Source organism: Callionymus lyra, chromosome 5 (genome assembly GCF_982586985.1).
Source record: "Callionymus lyra chromosome 5, fCalLyr1.hap1.1, whole genome shotgun sequence".
In the NCBI taxonomy this organism is placed as follows: Eukaryota; Metazoa; Chordata; class Actinopteri; order Syngnathiformes; family Callionymidae; genus Callionymus; species Callionymus lyra.
The window spans coordinates 20,936,738-20,955,459 of record NC_141822.1 but is presented as its reverse complement, the minus strand read 5'-3'; the positions used below and the strand labels follow the sequence as shown (position 1 = coordinate 20,955,459).

Here is an 18,722-nt window from a genome sequence, read left to right as displayed (position 1 = left end):
ATCAGTGGAAGAAGTATGACGATTTTCTCAAGATGGCTGCCATCACGGTTGACGTTGGAGTTCTAATAATTGATTTTATTTCTATTTAAATAACTACTGAGACATTCACTCTTCTTTTATTTTAAATACTAATCTTGCTAAATCGTTCTTTAGTTAAAAAAAAAAGTTGTTGACGAGAGCGAGTTTCGAAAGGCTGAAGCCTCCACACGTCAATCAAACGCGAGAGGCGGGAGGGGGCGGGGGGAGGAGGATTAGCGCGGCGCGTGGCACCGCTGAAGCGCGAATAAAGGCAGCGCGAGCTCCGCGGTGTAGTCACAGCTAACGGTCTCCGCGAGCCTCCGCGTCTCCGCGTGAAAACTCCACGAGAAAGAGAGTTTTTTAAAAGAATGCAGGACACTTGCGTGGGTCAACTCCAGGGATATTTTACAAGCCTGTGAAGCGCTTTTTTTTTATTTGGAGGGGGATTTACCCTCTCTGGGGGTGAGGTAAGAACATTTTTACTGCTTTTTTTTTCCCTATAAAGTTTGCAACCGGAGAAAACACACTAAAAATATGCATGTATTTATTTTTATAAATCCTATGTCGGTTTATTGATGCGAACGGTTTTAAAAAGTTTGCATCAATTCAAGCCTTTGGATTCCGTTGCATGAAGTTTACCGCGAAACGTGGCCGGATTTAATATCTTTTTTAAATTGAAATAATTCAATATATTTTCTTACATTCGCTTCTTACTACAACAAGATGCAAACTATATTGTTTAAAATATGTCTCGGGACTTAAATTGAGGCCCTTTTTTTGCGTGGCGATAAAACGGAAAAAATGAAACATTAAATAACGCAACTAAAGTTTTATTTAGATCTAGATATGTTACCATTTTTTTAAACAAAATATATATAGGTTTAAAACTAGTTGCATTACTTAAATCTAAACGAGTTGACAAGGAGGATGACGAAACAAACGAACATTTAACATCGGACAGCGTAGATGGATAATACAATATAAATATATATTTCTTTGTTATTATATATATATTTTTTTCGTTGCTAATGACATTAAAACTAATATATTTGTGAAAATGTTGGCCCTATGTAGTTATTTTTATTTATCAATGTAAGGTGTGAGGCTATAAATACAAACTTTCAATACTATAAAAGTGACAGTTTTGAAATCATAAACGCCACATTATAACCGTTGCACAAAAAATAAATAATAGTAAATATTTTGATGTGTATCATTTTAAAACGCACCGCCAGGTTTCTCCGGTTTAACATATTTGTTCTATTTAAACGCGTACGGTTTACGATATCTTTACGTTTACCGTAATTGTGCGATGTATTTTCGATATGGATTCAGGTCCATTTAATTCGTTTTTTAATATAGTTAACAATATGGTTTTGTTTGGCCTCTCTTGCAAAATGATCTATAAATGTTTATTTTTCTGTTTTATTATGTCAATATCTTTAAATAATTTCACCAACATTTTAAATAATACCTTTGCTTACTGGCCTAATGTTAAAAAAAGAAGAAAAAGTAAAAGGCCTTGAATTTAAAATTCACATTAGAAAATAATCTTTCCATAATATTTGATTAATGAGATTGTTTTTAATATATTTATTTTTTACTTTTTAAATGAATGTATAAATGCACATTTATAGCTACATTTAAATATATCTAAATAAATATTTAAATTAAATTAAATGTAAAGGTTTTTAAACCTGGATAAAGTAAAAAAAAGTTTGTATTTATTGAATCTATGTATTTTAATCTAGGTAAATAATTCTTTTTTTAAATCTTTTCTTTCCAATGTATGCAGGTTTTTCTTCGTGCAAAAATCCCAATATCAAAATGGAAAAAAGTCATCTCTCCAGTCCGGCTGAGATCATCATGACGAGTTCAACAGGCCCGTACCAACAGGAACCTCTGACTCCCCCGAGACTTCACTCCTCATCTTCCTCTTCTTCCATCACATCCCCCTCATCATCCTCTTCCCCGATGAAGCCCAACCAGGTGGGCCAGGTCATCCTCTACGGCGTGCCCATCGTGTCTCTGGTGATCGACAACAACGAAAGACTCTGCCTGGCTCAGATCTCCAACACGCTCCTCAAGAACTACAGCTACAACGAGATCCACAACCGGCGCGTGGCTCTGGGCATCACCTGCGTCCAGTGCACGCCGGTCCAGCTGGAGATCCTGCGCCGGGCCGGCGCCATGCCCATCTCCTCGCGCCGCTGCGGCATGATCACCAAGCGCGAGGCCGAGCGCCTCTGCAAATCCTTCCTGGGCGAGAACATGCCGCCCAAGCTCCCCGACAACTTCGCCTTCGACGTGTCGCACGAGTGCGCCTGGGGTTGCCGGGGCAACTTCATCCCGGCGCGCTACAACAGCTCCCGGGCCAAATGCATCAAGTGCTCCTTCTGCAACATGTACTTCTCGCCCAACAAGTTCATCTTCCACTCCCACCGCACGTCCGACGCCAAGTACACGCAGCCCGACGCCGCCAACTTCAACTCCTGGCGCCGGCACCTCAAGCTCTCCGACAAGCACCCGGCGGACGAGATGGTGTACGCCTGGGAGGACGTGAAGGCCATGTTCAACGGGGGCAGCCGGAAGAGAGCGCTGCCTTCCGCCCCCCAGTGCCCCTCCATGGGCTCCATGAAGGGCCTCCCGGGCTCCGTGATGCCCCACATGATGGGCGCCGACCTGGGCTCCCAGAAGAGGGCGCACTTCGACGACGACGACGACCTGGACGGCGCCGGCCTGTCCCCGCGTAAAACCCAGCGCAGCTACCCCGTCATCCCGGTCCCCAGCAAGAGCTTCGGGATGCTCCAGAAGTTCCCCCCGACGTCCCTCTTCCCCTCGCCGTACCCCTTCCCGGCGTTCGGCATCTGTCAGCAGAAAAAGGAGGACAGCGACTTGACCGCCGGACATAAAGGAGCCGGCTTGTCCAGCCTCTTGTGGCCCGGACGCAAGGACACTTTTTATCCCCCTTTCTGCATGTTTTGGCCCCCGAGGGCGGCGGGTGGGATCCCCGTGCCCACCTACCTCCAACCTCAGCCCAGCGCCCTCTCGTCTCTGGCGGACAACCCTTCGCTCCGACAGGCTTTCCTGGATCTGTCGGACAGCTCCGAGCCCGGGGCCGCCATCGCCCCCGGCACGACCCCAACCCCCAGACCCGGCCTGTTTGACCCAGAGGGCACAGGGAACATGCTGACCCCCGACATGCGCCCCGTGACGTCGGAGGGCTGGATCAAACTCCTGGACAACCAGACCCTCCAAAGCAGGAAGCCCAGCTACGGCTCCGCCTTCCGCCCCGTCGTCAAGGACGCCGAGGGCATCGCCAAGCTTCACGGCAACGCCGCCCCGACCGCCGCCGACGACGACTTCGGCACGGCGGGCGGAGGGTCGCATCACCGGATGTCGCCCGGCAGCAGCTGCAGCTACGGCAGCGAGAGCGGGGGCGAGGCGGCGGACAGCGAGGAGGAAGGGGAGGTGGACGTGGAGTCGTCCAAGCTGGACGACGGGGAGGACGACTTCGCCGCCACCACCGGCCTCCCGCAGAGGAGCAACCCGTTCATGCCGGGCGACTCCTCCTCCTCCTCGTCCCGGGAGGAGAAAGAGGGCGCGGCGCCGTACCCCGGCGTCTCTCCCCGGTCCCCCTCGAACCCGGCCTCGCCCGACCGTCCCGCCTCTCCTCCTCCTCCTCCCGGCTCCTCACCGCCTCACCAGGAGGAGCGAGCGTACAAAAATGTAAATATATATCCACCCTCGGGGTCACATTAGTTAATTGTTATTTACATGCGATGGCATCCGAGCACTGATCTGCATAAGTAGATTGATAGACTGGCTTCTCCCCTGTAGCGATAGAGTGTCGCCCCCAATCTGATCTCAGCTAACAGGCCCTGGCGCTTGTGTTGGCTCTCCTGCTGACACCCGGGCCTGTCGGGGCGACGCTAATCTTTAACCTGTCGACACCAACATTTAGTAGGCCTCAGAGAGACGGGCTGGGAGGGTTAGGGTTGGGTTTTTTAGAAAGAAATAGAGAGAAATCAAACCATTTATTCACTAATAATACTAATGTTTATCTTAGAGTCACTGATCGTTTTTTTTTTCCAGGGCGAGAAGAATCGAGATGAAGGACTTCCTGCTTATGTGACCAAAGACCTGTCAGGTGAGCAACATTTTTTTAAATTCAAGCATCACATGCAATCTCCCCTTTTATTTCACACCCACAAAGCCAAGGTTATTATTTGGTTCATTTAAAAATTAAGGATAAAATAAACCTTTATTTTTTACTCTTATAAATGTAACAGCAATTAGATAAAAACTTTCTAAAATCAGATATAAAACTGAAATATATTTAAATATATACATAACACTAAACAGTAAAAGATGTTCTCTACATTTCCCCCGTTATAAATTAAACCAATCACACATTTTATTGGCTGAATCCGGCGAATTGTTGCTTAACAAACAAAACAAAATATGAAGATAATGTGATTTTTATTTTCCTCAAGTGACCGTTTTATTATGTCTGCAATTAAACGGACTCAATTTAATTCCACCCTAACACTGTGTATTTATGTGGGAAGAGCATCACTATTAAACATTAAATTAAAATGTGTTTATTTATTTTAACAAGATTTTCAAGCCCTTCATCTGTTCTTATGTGGATGACTTGTTGCTCAATATATCAGAGCACAGTTGGTTTCATCAGCAGTTTATACAGCTTTTTTTTTCTTTTTTTTTTTACACTGTTTTGTCAAATACTATCACACAGTTTATTGTCATCCCTCCACCGCGTAGTTTTCCATCAGGCCTGTGGCTCGGCTGTATTATAGCATCTTTGTTTCATTTAGTGTGTGAGTGAGTGCTTTTATGTGTTTCTCTGAAAGGCTCATATTCCTGCAATGTTTCATTTGCTTTTCTCATCTCCCACTTCGACCCTGTCGCACGGGAGAACCTTTTTTTTTTACTTCTGTGCGTCCCGTGCTGGTGCGAAACACACACTCGCACACGTGCACACAAGTGGAGGACACACGCTGTGCACACACTTAGTTATCTCCATGTGTCTGGATAACCAGCTCAGCCAATGGACCTTACTGAGCTGTCTCCGTTTCTTCTCTCTGTCTCATTTTCCCTCAGATGAAAACAAAGAGCAGAATAGTTTCTTTGTATCAGAGAGTGAGACGCCGGCTCCGGACTACTGGAGGGAGAACTCAGGTACGAATAAATTTGTTTGTTTTTCATCTGGGAAACATTTTGAATTCGAAATATGTCTACTGCAGACATTTAATAACCTTTCACTTAAGATGGATGTATCAAACAACAAACTTTGTTTATGCTACAATAAGATAAACACAGTATACTTATAAAAAAAAGCAATAAACTGTAGGGGAAATAGTAAAAAGAAAATTATTACCTCAATTCAAGAGTAAAACAAGTTAACATTATATAAAGTGACATTAAATCAGGAGTAAATTGTGGAATAAGATGAATTAGAAAATTTGAAAAATAGACTAATTAATATTACCTGAAAATATTTATTTCTACTTAATGATAAAATAGTCTATTTTATCAAAACTAGGATGAATTAAGGATACACATTTAATTTAAAAGAATATTTAAAACACTGAAGTTACCAACAATACTAACAGTATTAAGTACTAACAATAATTACAAACATTATAGGTAAAATCAACTAAACTAATGGTTAAATAAAACATAAATACATTTAATTCAAAATATACTTTTAAACATGTTTTTGTTCATTCACACGTGATATCTTTTTTTGGCATTTAATAGTCTTAAAAGGGAATATTTTCTTTAAAGAAGTTAATAAAGTTTGACAACAACTTTCTTTTGTTTGGTGAAGCTGAAAGGAAAACATAAAAAAGTATCATCCATAAATGTTAATTCATCACAAACAAGTCAACAAAATCATTTGATAACCTTTAGTTTCTAAAAAAAGTAAATCGCTTGTTTAAAAACATAAGCTCCACATGAAAGTCAAACAACACTAATGACCCCATTTAGGAAAAACTCACAAGATTGACATGGAAGTCTTCTTCTAAAAAGTGAGGGAAGGCTTCTTTATTTATAGACGCACTGAGATCCAGTAAAGCATCTTCTGCCGCCGCTCTGCCAGGCCTTCTCTCGGCGGCTCGTAAACTCTTTTGGGGGCCGTTATAGTTCAACAAGAAAACATCAGCTCAGAAATAAGCAGTCGCACCGGCAGCCTCCATCCAAGCCCAATATTGCCGCAGACATAATTGCCTTTTTTTTTTCTCCCCTTCTTCCTTCCTCAGCGCAAAATAAGCCCTTTCCTGTTTGAAAAAGATCACAGCTTATTGCCTTTTTATATCTGTCAGGAAGACATTAAAAGTGCTTTATGACATCTGTGCCAACATTTATATCCAGCACCCCCCTCCCCGTCTCCGGCACCCCCCGCACACACGCTATAATGATCCCCGGCACATAATGTATAATGTATTTCGAAAAATTACACGAAACAAATTAAATGAGACCACCTTTCCCCTGATTGCCAAACGTCTCCCTGGGCGGTGGGAAGCTCTACGTGATTAGAAGGACTGATTCCTCTGAGTGCCCCCCAACCTCCCTCCCGCACCCCCCACTGTCTTTAAACTCTCCCTCTGTTTCTAGGGAGGAAAAAAAAAATAATCTAATTTTCCATTTATGTAATGCAAACCGCTTTGGCTTTGACTATTCACGGTTAATTGACTGTCAAACGAGGTTGTTATCCTCAGGCACTGTCTGCAAATTTGCTTGTCAAATGAGACAGACAGAGGAGAGGGAAAAAAAAGGAGAGCGGAGAGCAGAACCGGCATCTAAACGAGAGAAAAGAGCGTTAGAGAAAAAAAAGGGGGCTTTGAAAGGTGGTGTGTGAAATGACTTGAGCAGAATAAACACGTCCGGGGGATCACTTCATTTGAGACGACGCTTCATTGTTAAAATTCAGACATCTGGGTGGGGGGGGGGGGGGCAAAAAAACAACAACGTCAATTGTCTGTTCAGCGTCGGGAAATAATTAACTTTCTAACATCAATTACATTCACAAAGACTGACTTTTATCTACCTGGATTAAATATTCAGCAGTTTGTTTTATACTAACATCAAATGAAAATGTTACACCTTCAAAATAAGTGATAGGATAACTTTGCAAATCTAACCTTTAACCTCTGATCTAACCTTGTCCACTTGGGGTCAAAATTAAAGCGATCTAATAAAGAAAAAGTTACACGAACTGATATGTACTGACACCTACTGGTCATTAGTGGAACTAAGCATGACCTGGCTGTAAAGGCGGTAAATTACAATGTCATAATTTAACCCAATGTTATTTGTTTTTCTAACGATACAATTATTAACTACACGTTGTTTAATTCACATGTAATAATATTCCACAGTATTTGGTTTAATATTGAAAAAAAAAGTCTAGTTTTAATAGTTTCTCTTTTGTTTTTTTTAAATGTTCCTCATAACCGTACATAATACAAATTATTTGTACTGGCTTTTATTTTAATAAAAATAACAAAAATATATATAATATAAATATTAGCTTATTTTGTCGTTTGTTGTATTTTAAATTGTGTATTTTCTGTCTAACCCCTCAACATTGAAATGGATGAATATAAGGATAAGATTAAGACAAAAAGCATACAAATATTATATTTTATATATTATATTTGGTGATTTTTTTCTTAATTTTTCTTTTGCAAACTTAAATTGAGTGTTGTAGTTTGCTGCAGGTATTAAAATAATTTATTTTCTATTTACAGGTGATCGAGGTGCTGCTTCTCCTGTTACTCTGAAGAAGGATGTTGAAAACATGGAGAAAGGTAATTAATAGACTGAAATGTAGGATGGCTGCTACATGAAGGATGTGAACATCAACTTATTGACCGTGTGGTTTCAACAGAGGAACTCCAGAAGGTCCTGCTGGAGCAGATCGACTTCAGGAGGCGACTGGAGCAGGAGTTTCACGCCCTAAAAGGAGCCTCACCGTTTCCCGTCTTCCGTAAGTGTGTTCGGATCCTCGTCGTTCGGCACGTTAAACGATTTCATCACCATGAAATGATTTCCAATGATGAGATGCTTTTAATGTTTATCAGTCTAATCAAACCCTTTACAATCATTTCAGACAATTTCCAAGATCAAATGAAACGGGAGCTCGCCTACAGAGAAGAGATGGTTCAACAGTTACAGATGGTGAGACTTCTAATGACTTGGATCGACTCCTGTGCTCTTCTAATCAGCAAAAAGTATCTTTTATTCGTGACAAAAGTTCCTTAAAGGTTTAATCCAAAGCAGATATACATTTGTTTTATTTATAAAAAAACTACTTAAAATATACATTATTCTTGAAAATTGGGAAATCAAGGATTAATAATAATAATTACTAATAAAAAAATGTGTCAACTCCTTATGTTACTACCAAAAATAAGGCCAATCCTTCAGTTTGTCTTTCATGGGTGAGAAGTTTCAGAAGGTTCTGGTGCACATCAATCATCAGAGCAGCAGGAAGACAGGCTGACGGATGACTTTTGTCTTTGACACGCAGGAAAACTGTGCACGTGCACACACACACACAATGACAAGAAAAAAAACATCTGAATAATGATTAATGTGCCTAGATTTAGCAGATGGTTTCGTCTCAGACGTCTGACGCACTCATTTTTTTCTGGATATTTAAATGCAGTCAAAATTAACTGAACTCTGTCGTGTTTTTTTAATCATGATATCGAGATTTCACAATTATGAGGCAGCGTGACAGAAAAGTCATTCCTACTGTACCTTCTGCTGTTATGACATTTAGGAAACATCGAATTTCTTACTCATTTTATACTTCTTCAAAATTGTCGCTTCATTTGAGATACGTTTGTCTGACTCATCTTTTTCTTTCTTTTAGATTCCGTATGCAAATATCATAAGAAAAGAAAAGATTGCCTCACATCTCACTAAGTGAAAAAGGTAAGAATGGATCAAGTAACGCAAACTAATTACTAGTTATTTACATTTTTTATCTGACACTATATTTTTTATTATTTTTTTAAACGTGAAAGTTGAAACAATACTTGTAAAAAGGTTCTAATTTTTGTGTTTTATTCTGTATCCACAGAAAGATGATGAACACAGAGTGGAAAAAGAAGTCTTGTTTTTTTTTCTCCATCTGACGTTTCAGCCATCTCTCCCTTTTTCTTGATCAAAACCAATGATCTGACAAAAAAAAAAAAAAAAGTGTTTGCGCTCTATTGACTGCACCGACACTAAAACTGAAAGCTTTACCAGAGCAGGACCAAAGCAGCAGTGGCTTCTGGGTACTTTTTAAAGGCAGCTGAAGATTTCTTCATGAAACAAAAAGACTTTTTAAAAATGACTTCAGTGAGACTGGATCATATTTTTGAGGACTCTGCTGGTGCGGATCTTACTGTAGATAGAAGACACTGACGATTGTTGCTGTTATTACTGTTGTTGTGATGACATCGAACAAGGAGCGTATACATCAAAGTATTTATGACATTTATTTATTTGCTGTGAATCACACATCATCATCATCATCTCTGTCATCATTGTTGTTATTACAATTTTAAATGTTACACAAAACTTTTTGAATATACACGGAGCCACCTGCTCAAAAATAAAAAAAGTTCTGGTCTTTTTTCAAAGCTGGTACTTTGCTCAAACGAACATGAGAGTCTGAGCCTTTGCAAAGTTGTACATACTGTAAAATACTGAACTTCACTAATTGTATAAAATGTCATGAGTGAGAAGGACCTCGCTGTCTATATATACATATACAGTATATATCTGTGCTTGTGTGTTTTGTCTGTTTATTTAAGTATCCAGCCTTGAGCTCATAATTGTAAAATAATATATTTATTACATGGTGGCATACACATGAAATGATGGTGTTATTCATGTTGAAATAGGAGAAAAAAGACAGAAGTAAACACATCCATTTGTTTTTAAGGATGACTGAAATAATCAATAAATGATATTGTCATTTATGAAACATTGCAAATGTGTTTGTAAATACACCAACATTCTTGTCCTTTCTCTACTTTTTATGTGCACATTAAAAGTCTACATGAATAATGTAGTCAACGTTTTTGTCACTATTTTTACTCACAAAATGTCAGCTTCCTAAATATAGAGTAGGTCTATATAGTAAGTAAGTGAGGGTTATTTGTAAAGGAAATCCTGTTGTGTTATCAGTTTTATCTTGCCCTTTAAAGTATATACTTTATTGAATATTGTTTTGATTGTTTAAGCGCTTTGTGACCCTGGTCTGGCAAAGCGCTATACAAATAAACATTACTTACTTACTTACTTACTTTCTACGCCAGGCAATAGAAAATGTGAAATACCTGAAGTGACTAAACTGAGAGCTGTTTTAACATGAAATTATAAAAACGATTGCGTTGCAAAAAATAATGTTTTAACAGAGAGGCATATAGATTAGTTTATTTTCTGAATTGCAGAAAATATCTGTAAAAAAAATAAATATATAGAATTAGTGTTACTTTACTTTAGTGTCTTAATTATTTTTTTTTCTAAAATGAAGAAATTAATAGAAGTTAAAGGGAAGATCGTTTTGTTTTAAATACTAATAAAAAAAAAGTTATAAAGTGATAATTGTTTACAGCAATCCCGTGACGCTCGGAAGTAAACGTCTTTACGTCTCTTCACGACAGTCGCGGCGCCTTTACGGCAGTAGCATCACCATAGTGAAAAGACAAGCCAGGATTCTGCCAGCATGGCGTTTACTCTTTACTCTCTCATCCAAACCGCTATTTTGTGCACGAATGCCATCGCCGTGTTGCACGAAGAAAGGTTCCTCAGCAAGAGTGAGTCTCAATGATATTTAGGAGTATATTATCTGGAGAAGTCGTTGTATTCGCAGATCGAGTGACACGTCAATGATGTGTTTACTGTCTCCTGTTGTGACTCCTTTTTTTTTCTTAATCCCTCTGTTTTTTTTTTGTCATTTTCTTCACATCCCGCATTTTGTTTTTCATGTCCAGTCGGCTGGGGTGTCGAACAAGGAGTCGGGGGATTTGGGGATGACCCAGGCGTGAAGGCTCAGATCTTAAATCTCATTCGCTCAGTCCGGACCGTCATGAGAGGTTTGAAGTACTTTTAAAAATCATCATCACTCGATTATTAATGTCTACATCTATTCAGATCCTTTACTTAGCTTTGTTTTGTTATTTCTAAATCTTAATATCACATCTAAATCTGTTTACTGTGAAGGTGTTTTTACTGATTCTTGATTTAACTTTACATTTGTTTGTTTTTCTTCCTGTTTAGTGCCATTAATAATGGTGAACACGGTCTCCATCGTCCTGCTCCTGCTCTTTGGATGAGAGCTATGGAGTGGGATCTCCAGATCCAAGCACCAGATGAGAGCCCGGTCAAGGACCATGACAAGAGACGGACTCGAACTAGAACCAGACTGTTTTTTCTACCTTTTGTCGTTGAAACAAGAGACTGTTTAAAACGTCATTTTTTTTGGATTACATTTTGAAGCCAAAAACAAATAACTGTTGCACATGATTGACTGTTTGACAAGATGTTGTTGTTAACTTGTTTTTTTTAGGATTGTTGGTGATAAATATTGAAGCGTTATATTTCCACACTTGAGTTTCATTATGTATCGGAGTAACAAAGGAACTATTTCTAGGTTTACCGGGGGTCACCGAACCTTCCTTGAGCAGCTTCGAGCTTATAGTAATAACAGTGTTATACACTATTCTTTGAAAAGAATGTACCTTAAATTAAACAATATTATTACGTAAAATCCGTGAGTACATTAATTAATGCTGTCGACAATTAAAAAGAAATGAACCACACACCTAACAGATTGATCTTATCGTTCCACCTTTTACTGTAAATTGTCTGCGGTTGTTGTGAGACGTTAACTTGTTGACCTTGTGTAAGATGTGATTTGTGTCGTTTTACTACGAGAAAGGAAATAAATTTGGGCTCTGATATGTAAGGCTACGACATTTTCACAAATATGTTTTGTAGTTTGTTTTCCTTCATTATATCATAACCCTTTTGTTATCTCAGGGTAGAGGTGGGAGGACTGCAAACAAATATGTTTGTGGTATCCCTTGCATTGTTTCGGGCTCAGGGTTAACACATTGACACGATGGCAACACAAGGGATTCCACAAACACATTGGTTTTTGTGCCTTTCTGTCAACTTGACCTTTGGATAACAAGGGATAAAATATTGTTTATTTGTTATATTGGCAAAACTTGTCAGTTATTTTTTATTTTGATTTGATGATCAGGTAAAAACAGAACTTGACAAACACCGAAATAAATAATTTCTATCACACGAATGACTCTTTTGTTGTGAATTGAACTGTGCAAACATGTTTATTAACATTGGTCCTGTTTTTTTTAGTGATAAGTGGATGTGACGGATTATAAACATATGTTCTGAGAGATATATTTGCAGCAAAGCCATTTTGATCTGTGATAAGTCTGATGCGGCTCCCAAACAAAATCTGAAAGTGATCACAGGCCAGGAGTGATTCTGTACGTGCACCTAAAAGGTTGTTAGTTACACAGAACAAAACATAGAAAGGATGAAGAATCATTTTCATCTTACTTGTGTTTTTATTGCATGTTTCATGACACTTTTGATATCTCTTTATATCAATATTGTTATTGTGAAACCAAAACTGTACACAACCTCTTTTTTGTTGCAACAATATGTGACGATGTCGGCTAAAAAAAACACTTTTTTTTTTACATGTAGAACTGAAACGAAAGAGGATTTGATATTTTAGTCTGGCGTCCAGCAGAGAGGTTTTTGTTTTTTATCATATCCATAATACCCTGCACCATATTAAATATATCAGGAAGCCCTAAAGGACCATTTAATGCGATATATCTGTTAGTTGTTAGTGGATATGAGATGCATATGTTTTTTTATTATCGTAATGAGCGATTACGACCTTGAATATAACCCTCTTTACAGTCTATAAATCCAAAAAGGTTGAAAATATCCCAGAGTGGGGCATGTAGTTGCTTATATCACCTGAAGGGGGCGGTGAGGGTCCAACAAGACCGACGAGGAAGAAAGAAAACAGGAAACAAGAGAAGCGTCTGCAGGTAAACACTTTGCACAATCTTACATTTTTATCTTTAATTCCTTCTGGATCATGCTTCAGTCATTCATTGGTGGCATGAAGAAACTTGTTTTTGACCTAAAAAAAAAAAAAAAAAAAAAAAAAATCACATTATGTCGTTTACATAGATATATATTTATTTCATAACTGCTACTATACAAAACATTCTTATTTAACAAATGAATGCATAAAGGTTCTAACATATTATGAGGTATAGAAGATAATATGACATATCAGTATTTGCTTGTATTGTTATTTTTAATAATATAATTTCCTAATTTTTAATAAAGATAGCACCATCTAAATCGTTATTCTGAAGTTTTTCAGTTTTCAACCTGTGTTTTACTTCTTTTTTTTTTATTCACAGTTAAATTACGTTTACATTATTGACACAGATGTAGAAGCAGAAGGAATAAGCTCTTCGTCTGCCCAATCCCTTGGTGACAAGCTGGGCTGAATACAAATAATATTTATTTGATCTGAAGTCAGCGCTGTGTGTGTTGCTTCACATTGATAAATACATGACAGAAATCCAAGCATGTCTAAATAAAGAGGGATCACGTTGAGTTGAACATTAATAAAGCACAATCCTAAAATCTGCATTCCAGGCAAAGGATCATCGATTCTCAATGTAGGAAAAAAAAAGAAAGAAATAATCCTCTCAGATTGTCCTGATGTAGGTTTGAGCAAGATGATAATCTCATAAATTACTCATCTATTGGGTTGATTTATGATTATAATGATCGTATAATCCTTAAAAAAAAAAATCTGCTTTTCCGAACTGCTCTATTTAACTCGACTTGTTCCATTTCAAGCAGTTACAAAATTATAATCACACGCTGCCAAGCAGCTTTAATCTGAGGGGGTGCAGCAGTTACTGATCAGAACCAATGAAAAGTGACCAGTGATTCCATGAATACATTTATGAAACAACTTCTCAAAAGAAATTGGGCTTTTTTTCATATGGTCGTCAATATCCTCAGATATTCATAATCATCAGTCATCCTGTGAAATTGATCAACATCTTCACTCTGGCTTGACAATGTTTTGGTTTTCTCTAGTGAGAGTTGGCTGTAGGATCGTGGGGGGAACTTTGGGTTGACCTCAATTAGACTGTTAACCATACAGGAGTTGAGGTGAAAGTGTGTTTTTCACCTGAAGTGAGTTCTACAGCAGTCTATTTGCTCCCATGCAGGGGTCCATGATGGCAGGCAGACGAGCACTTAAGGCCATATTAATTGACCTCAGTGGAACTTTACACATAGAAGATACGGCGGTGCCCGGAGCTCAGGAGGCTCTCAACAGGTACGAGGACCACACGATGACTTGCAACAGCATTTCCATCATATTATACTATGCTGTGTTTATAAATAGTCATGTGAAATGTAGTGATAGGACGCTGCTTCATTAAATGGCAACTAATGTTTTGATTGTCTCTTATAATTCTGAGTTCGGGGGCAGGAGTGGAGTGAGAGTATCTGGATGTTCTGTTCTATGTTAGTCTTTGTATCCTTTGTCTTTGTTGTTTTTCTTTGACCTATGTTCTTTGTCTTTATCTTTAGACTTAGATTGTGTCATCTTGTTCTTCTCTTTATGTTCTTCTTCTTATTTTATTTTTTATGTATTATTTTTTTTATTATTGTTTATGAAAAATTGCTGGCTATTGGAAAAAAAACAATTTCAATAAAAAAATCAATACGTTTTACCTTACCTTACCTTAAATTTATGTTGGACCTCTGTTGTACTCATCAGTATGTGTCTGTTTGTACAAAACTCTCTTCATTTAAATATTTACATTAGAAAATGTGCTTAATCCCCGGCCACTGAAAACGCTTTGTTTTTCTGTAGATTAAATCTGGTTTGTCAACATGCGTCATCAATCCTGGAAGTTTTCACCTCCAAGGGTGTCATTGTATAAACAAAGGGGGCATTAATACAGTTGGCTGACCATTATTACAACGTAATCTGGTTTGCTCTCGTAACCTCTTGTTTGCTGAGATTTCAGGCAGGGGGGAACTTTTACAAAGTTTCTTCAAAACATGGTCATGATGAGGGACAATCTAGAGACTTGAAACACATTTTTAATATATATACTGAACAATGTTCATTAAACTTCCAGCCACTAGATAGCATTACATTCTCTGCAGTTAAAGGAACAAGGAGGACAACGCAAGAGGGAAGTACTTGGGCAATACTTCAAATATATCCTTGTTCCTACAGTATCACAATATTTTACCCCTGTATCGTGATTTTCATCGTATCGCCAGTTTTATTCAAATACACACCTCTATCATCAACCCATCACTGCTGAAGAAGCTTCATAGAAGCTGTGTCATAATTATCATTAAGGCTCAGCAGGTGACATCTAGTTGGATCTGGGAAAAAAAGGAATTATTTCATGATGTCAGTAGTGACTTGAGCTTGTTGATAGTTTCAAATGTCTTAATGCTAATTGGTTAAATAAAGTATGTCTAACAATTCCCAAAGAAAAACCTCTTCTCCTAGCTTTAATGTGACAATAAACACTGTTCTAACTCTGATGTTGTCAGGTTGCGACAAGAGTCTGTTGCTGTTAAGTTTGTGACCAACACGACGAAGGAGAGCAAGAGGAACCTCCTAGAGCGACTACAGAAGCTTAACTTTGACATCCAGGTGATACAAGGGTCTTGTTTCAAAAACTTTTACCGGAGACAAGATATGAATGGATTTTTCTTACTTGCAGGAGAAGGAAATCTTCACGTCACTTACAGCAGCCAGGAGTCTGATAGAGCAGAAGAAACACAGGCCGCTGCTGCTGGTGGAGGAGAGCGCACTGGAAGACTTCTCTGGTACACTTTCATCATCCTGTTGTATAGGTTCTTATCTAACTAGCTGAAATACTTGCTGTCTCCTGGGTGTGAAAAGTACATTTGAAATCCAAATACCGGAAATCTCTGAAGAGATTGGGGAAGTCGAGTAGTGAGTAAATTCAGGTGGATTAGGAGGATTACAGTTGCTGGATGAAACTGAAATAATGAAAGACATTCTTATTCAATATGATTAAATATGGTATTGATTTCATTGAAGGGTCTTCTGTGCCCCTCTTGTGCCCCTTGACCTGATGTAGTTTCCTTCCCTCCCCTAAAACCTTTACTGAGGGGTCGGTAGTCTATATGTATTTTTTTTTCAAGATATTTGGTTGAGAAGAGACACACAGACTCCTACTATTCTACATGTATACACTGAGCAGTATATTTAGTATAAGTATATTTTAAACATGAGCTTTAATCAATTTATAAATTATCAAGTGTTATTTGGTCAAACAGGATTAACTATTATTACATTTTGGAAGTTTTTGCTTAGAGTTTTAACTGTTGCTGTGCAGTATGGAATTTGTTATGTGTCATGTGGTGGTAGAATCACATTTTTTTTTTAATGATTTTAAAACAACATGGTGGTCAACATGATGTTAATAATCTGATTATCTTTACAATACTTCAAGCAAAAGAGCATAATATAAACATAAAATCACACTTTTATTGATTGTTTAATACATGTTTATCTGGCAACTCGGCTTCAGCTTTTTTCTCTTAATACTAAAAGTAGTATCCAATGATGAAGATCCTGCATGAAAACCAAAGTCAACATCTAAAGCGGTTTCATCTCTGCAGGTATAGACACAACAGAACCAAATGCTGTAGTAATCGGACTGGCTCCAGATCACTTCAACTACCAGACTCTAAACAAAGCCTTTAGGTAAGACAATTGCACCATAAAAGTAAAGCTATTTTTTACTGTTTTGTTTCTCCCATCACAAATGATTTAATCATAACAACATGATGACCTCATCATTCACTTATTGCTTCTTTTATTCATGTTATTACGCACAAGCAGAGCAACTTTGTTCCACCTTATCTCTGTCTGGTTGTCTTCTACTGCTGATGTGGATTTGATATTGAACAAAATAGAACATCTGGTTGGAATACAAACACTATTTTTAATATAACATACTTAGTCATGTAATTAAATAACATAAATATAGAATATTGCCCCAAGTGGAACAAAATAGAATAAGCAATTTATCTCAAATGTGATGTTTATTGATGGTGATGCTCATTTGTCTAGCATTCTTCATATTTTATGCTTATTAAAAAATCCAAATCAGGCGTTGCTACTCTTGGAACTGAAGTAAAGAATATTGAAAATCATCAAGCGATGGTAGGAATCAGGATTCAGGGAGTCTAAATGTGTGTCAAATAAGGTAAGGTAAGGTAAGGTAAAACTTTATTGATCCCTCAGGAGGTCTCCTTCGGGAAATTGTTTTTAATTTAGCTCTAATTTACCTCATACGTGTGAAGTAAGTGTGAGAACATGCTTCATCTCGAGCTAGGTTCCACACTTCTAAAATTTGAAACAAGTTGGCTCGTTGCTTCCCTTTAGAATGATTCTGGACGGCGCTCCTCTCATTGCCATCCACAAGGCTCGCTACTACAAGCAGAAGAATGGTTTAGCTCTGGGCCCCGGGCCCTTTATAACTGGACTGGAGTACGCTACTGACCGGGAAGCTACAGTCGTGGGGAAGCCTGAGGCAACTTTTTTCGCACAGGTAATAAAAGACTGTTTCATAATCAGCAAGTTATCTTTATATTTGTCAGTCTTAATCTTTATTTTTTTTTGTTATTTTCTTCCTGTCATTCAGGCCCTTGCAGAGTTGGGATGCAGCGCAAGTGAAGCAGTCATGATCGGTGATGTAAGAGTCTACTCGTTTATAACTCTGGTCCTGAAAACTAAAAACTAGTGATTATATAGGGAGAAGTCCAATTCTTTATTCTAAAATATACTGTCATTTTGCATTCAGAAGAAATTGAAAAAAAGATTGGGTAAAATCTAAAAGCCCTTTTTTCATTTTCCCTCTGCAGGATGCACGAGATGACGTGGGTGGTGCTCAGAATTCTGGGATGTTGGGTATCCTGGTCAGAACTGGTGAGACAAATGTTGAGGATTAAATGACGTGTTTTCATACATATTAAAAGAAACTTAATATAGAATATAGAAGTTATAAAAAATAAAAATTAAATGGTTCAAAAAAATGTTAAGATTTTAAATATTTGATTCAACGATTTAATATTCCATATGCGTGCATTTGTTAACCCTTGTGTGTTGCCTCTGGGTCAAGATGACCCAGTGGCAGAAAACAAATGTGTTTGTGGTTGTCCACCTTGACCCAGAGACAACACAAGGGATAATTTAATCACATTTGTTTTCAGGCCTTCCGGTCAACTTGACTTGGGTCAATCCCACCAGTTAAAACCTTCTTCTCTTCCTCTTTCAGGTAAATATAGAGAAGGCGATGAAAACAAAATCAATCCTCCGCCTCATGTGACATGTGACAGCTTTCCTGCTGCAGTCGAACACATTCTGAAAAACTTGCTATAACACACATAACGTTTATTTATGTATATATATATATATATTCAATGCTCTGACTATGCTGTGTGATAAATTGCAAAATAATGTCCAATGTGTTTTAATAATAAAAACTGGAAACCGCAAGAATTAATTTCTCATCATCTTTATTTCA

General features: G+C 38.2%; 3 protein-coding genes across 4 annotated transcripts; all 3 read left to right on the top strand.

The window, feature by feature from the left end:
* The first annotated feature begins 428 nt into the window (after nt 1-428).
* On the top strand, nt 429-9,378 carry skor2 (SKI family transcriptional corepressor 2). The gene is made up of 9 exons (XM_087791374.1): nt 429-485; nt 1,814-3,747; nt 4,114-4,168; nt 5,143-5,220; nt 7,797-7,856; nt 7,937-8,035; nt 8,159-8,226; nt 8,927-8,988; nt 9,137-9,378. Exons 2-8 carry the CDS (start codon nt 1,846-1,848, stop codon nt 8,981-8,983), a joined length of 2,319 nt encoding a protein of 772 aa, XP_087647500.1. The 5' UTR covers nt 429-485; nt 1,814-1,845; the 3' UTR covers nt 8,984-8,988; nt 9,137-9,378.
* A 1,345-nt stretch (nt 9,379-10,723) lies between these two features.
* On the top strand, nt 10,724-12,363 carry ier3ip1 (immediate early response 3 interacting protein 1). Its single transcript, XM_087792533.1, has 3 exons — nt 10,724-10,865; nt 11,043-11,144; nt 11,329-12,363. The coding sequence occupies exons 1-3, from the start codon at nt 10,775-10,777 to the stop codon at nt 11,382-11,384; spliced, it is 249 nt and encodes an 82-aa protein (XP_087648659.1). The 5' UTR covers nt 10,724-10,774; the 3' UTR covers nt 11,385-12,363.
* Nucleotides 12,364-13,111: 748 nt separating this feature from the next.
* Nucleotides 13,112-18,697, top strand: hdhd2 (haloacid dehalogenase-like hydrolase domain containing 2). 2 transcript variants are annotated; one of them, XM_087791378.1, is made up of 9 exons: nt 13,112-13,145; nt 14,358-14,467; nt 15,712-15,814; nt 15,885-15,990; nt 16,813-16,897; nt 17,582-17,747; nt 17,841-17,891; nt 18,061-18,124; nt 18,474-18,697. In XM_087791378.1, exons 2-9 carry the CDS (start codon nt 14,364-14,366, stop codon nt 18,575-18,577), a joined length of 783 nt encoding a protein of 260 aa, XP_087647504.1. In that variant the 5' UTR covers nt 13,112-13,145; nt 14,358-14,363; the 3' UTR covers nt 18,578-18,697. The 2 variants fall into 2 exon arrangements, with proteins under 2 accessions (XP_087647504.1, XP_087647505.1); XM_087791379.1 differs by lacking the exon at nt 13,112-13,145 and adding an exon at nt 14,194-14,298.
* The last annotated feature ends 25 nt before the right edge of the window (nt 18,698-18,722 follow it).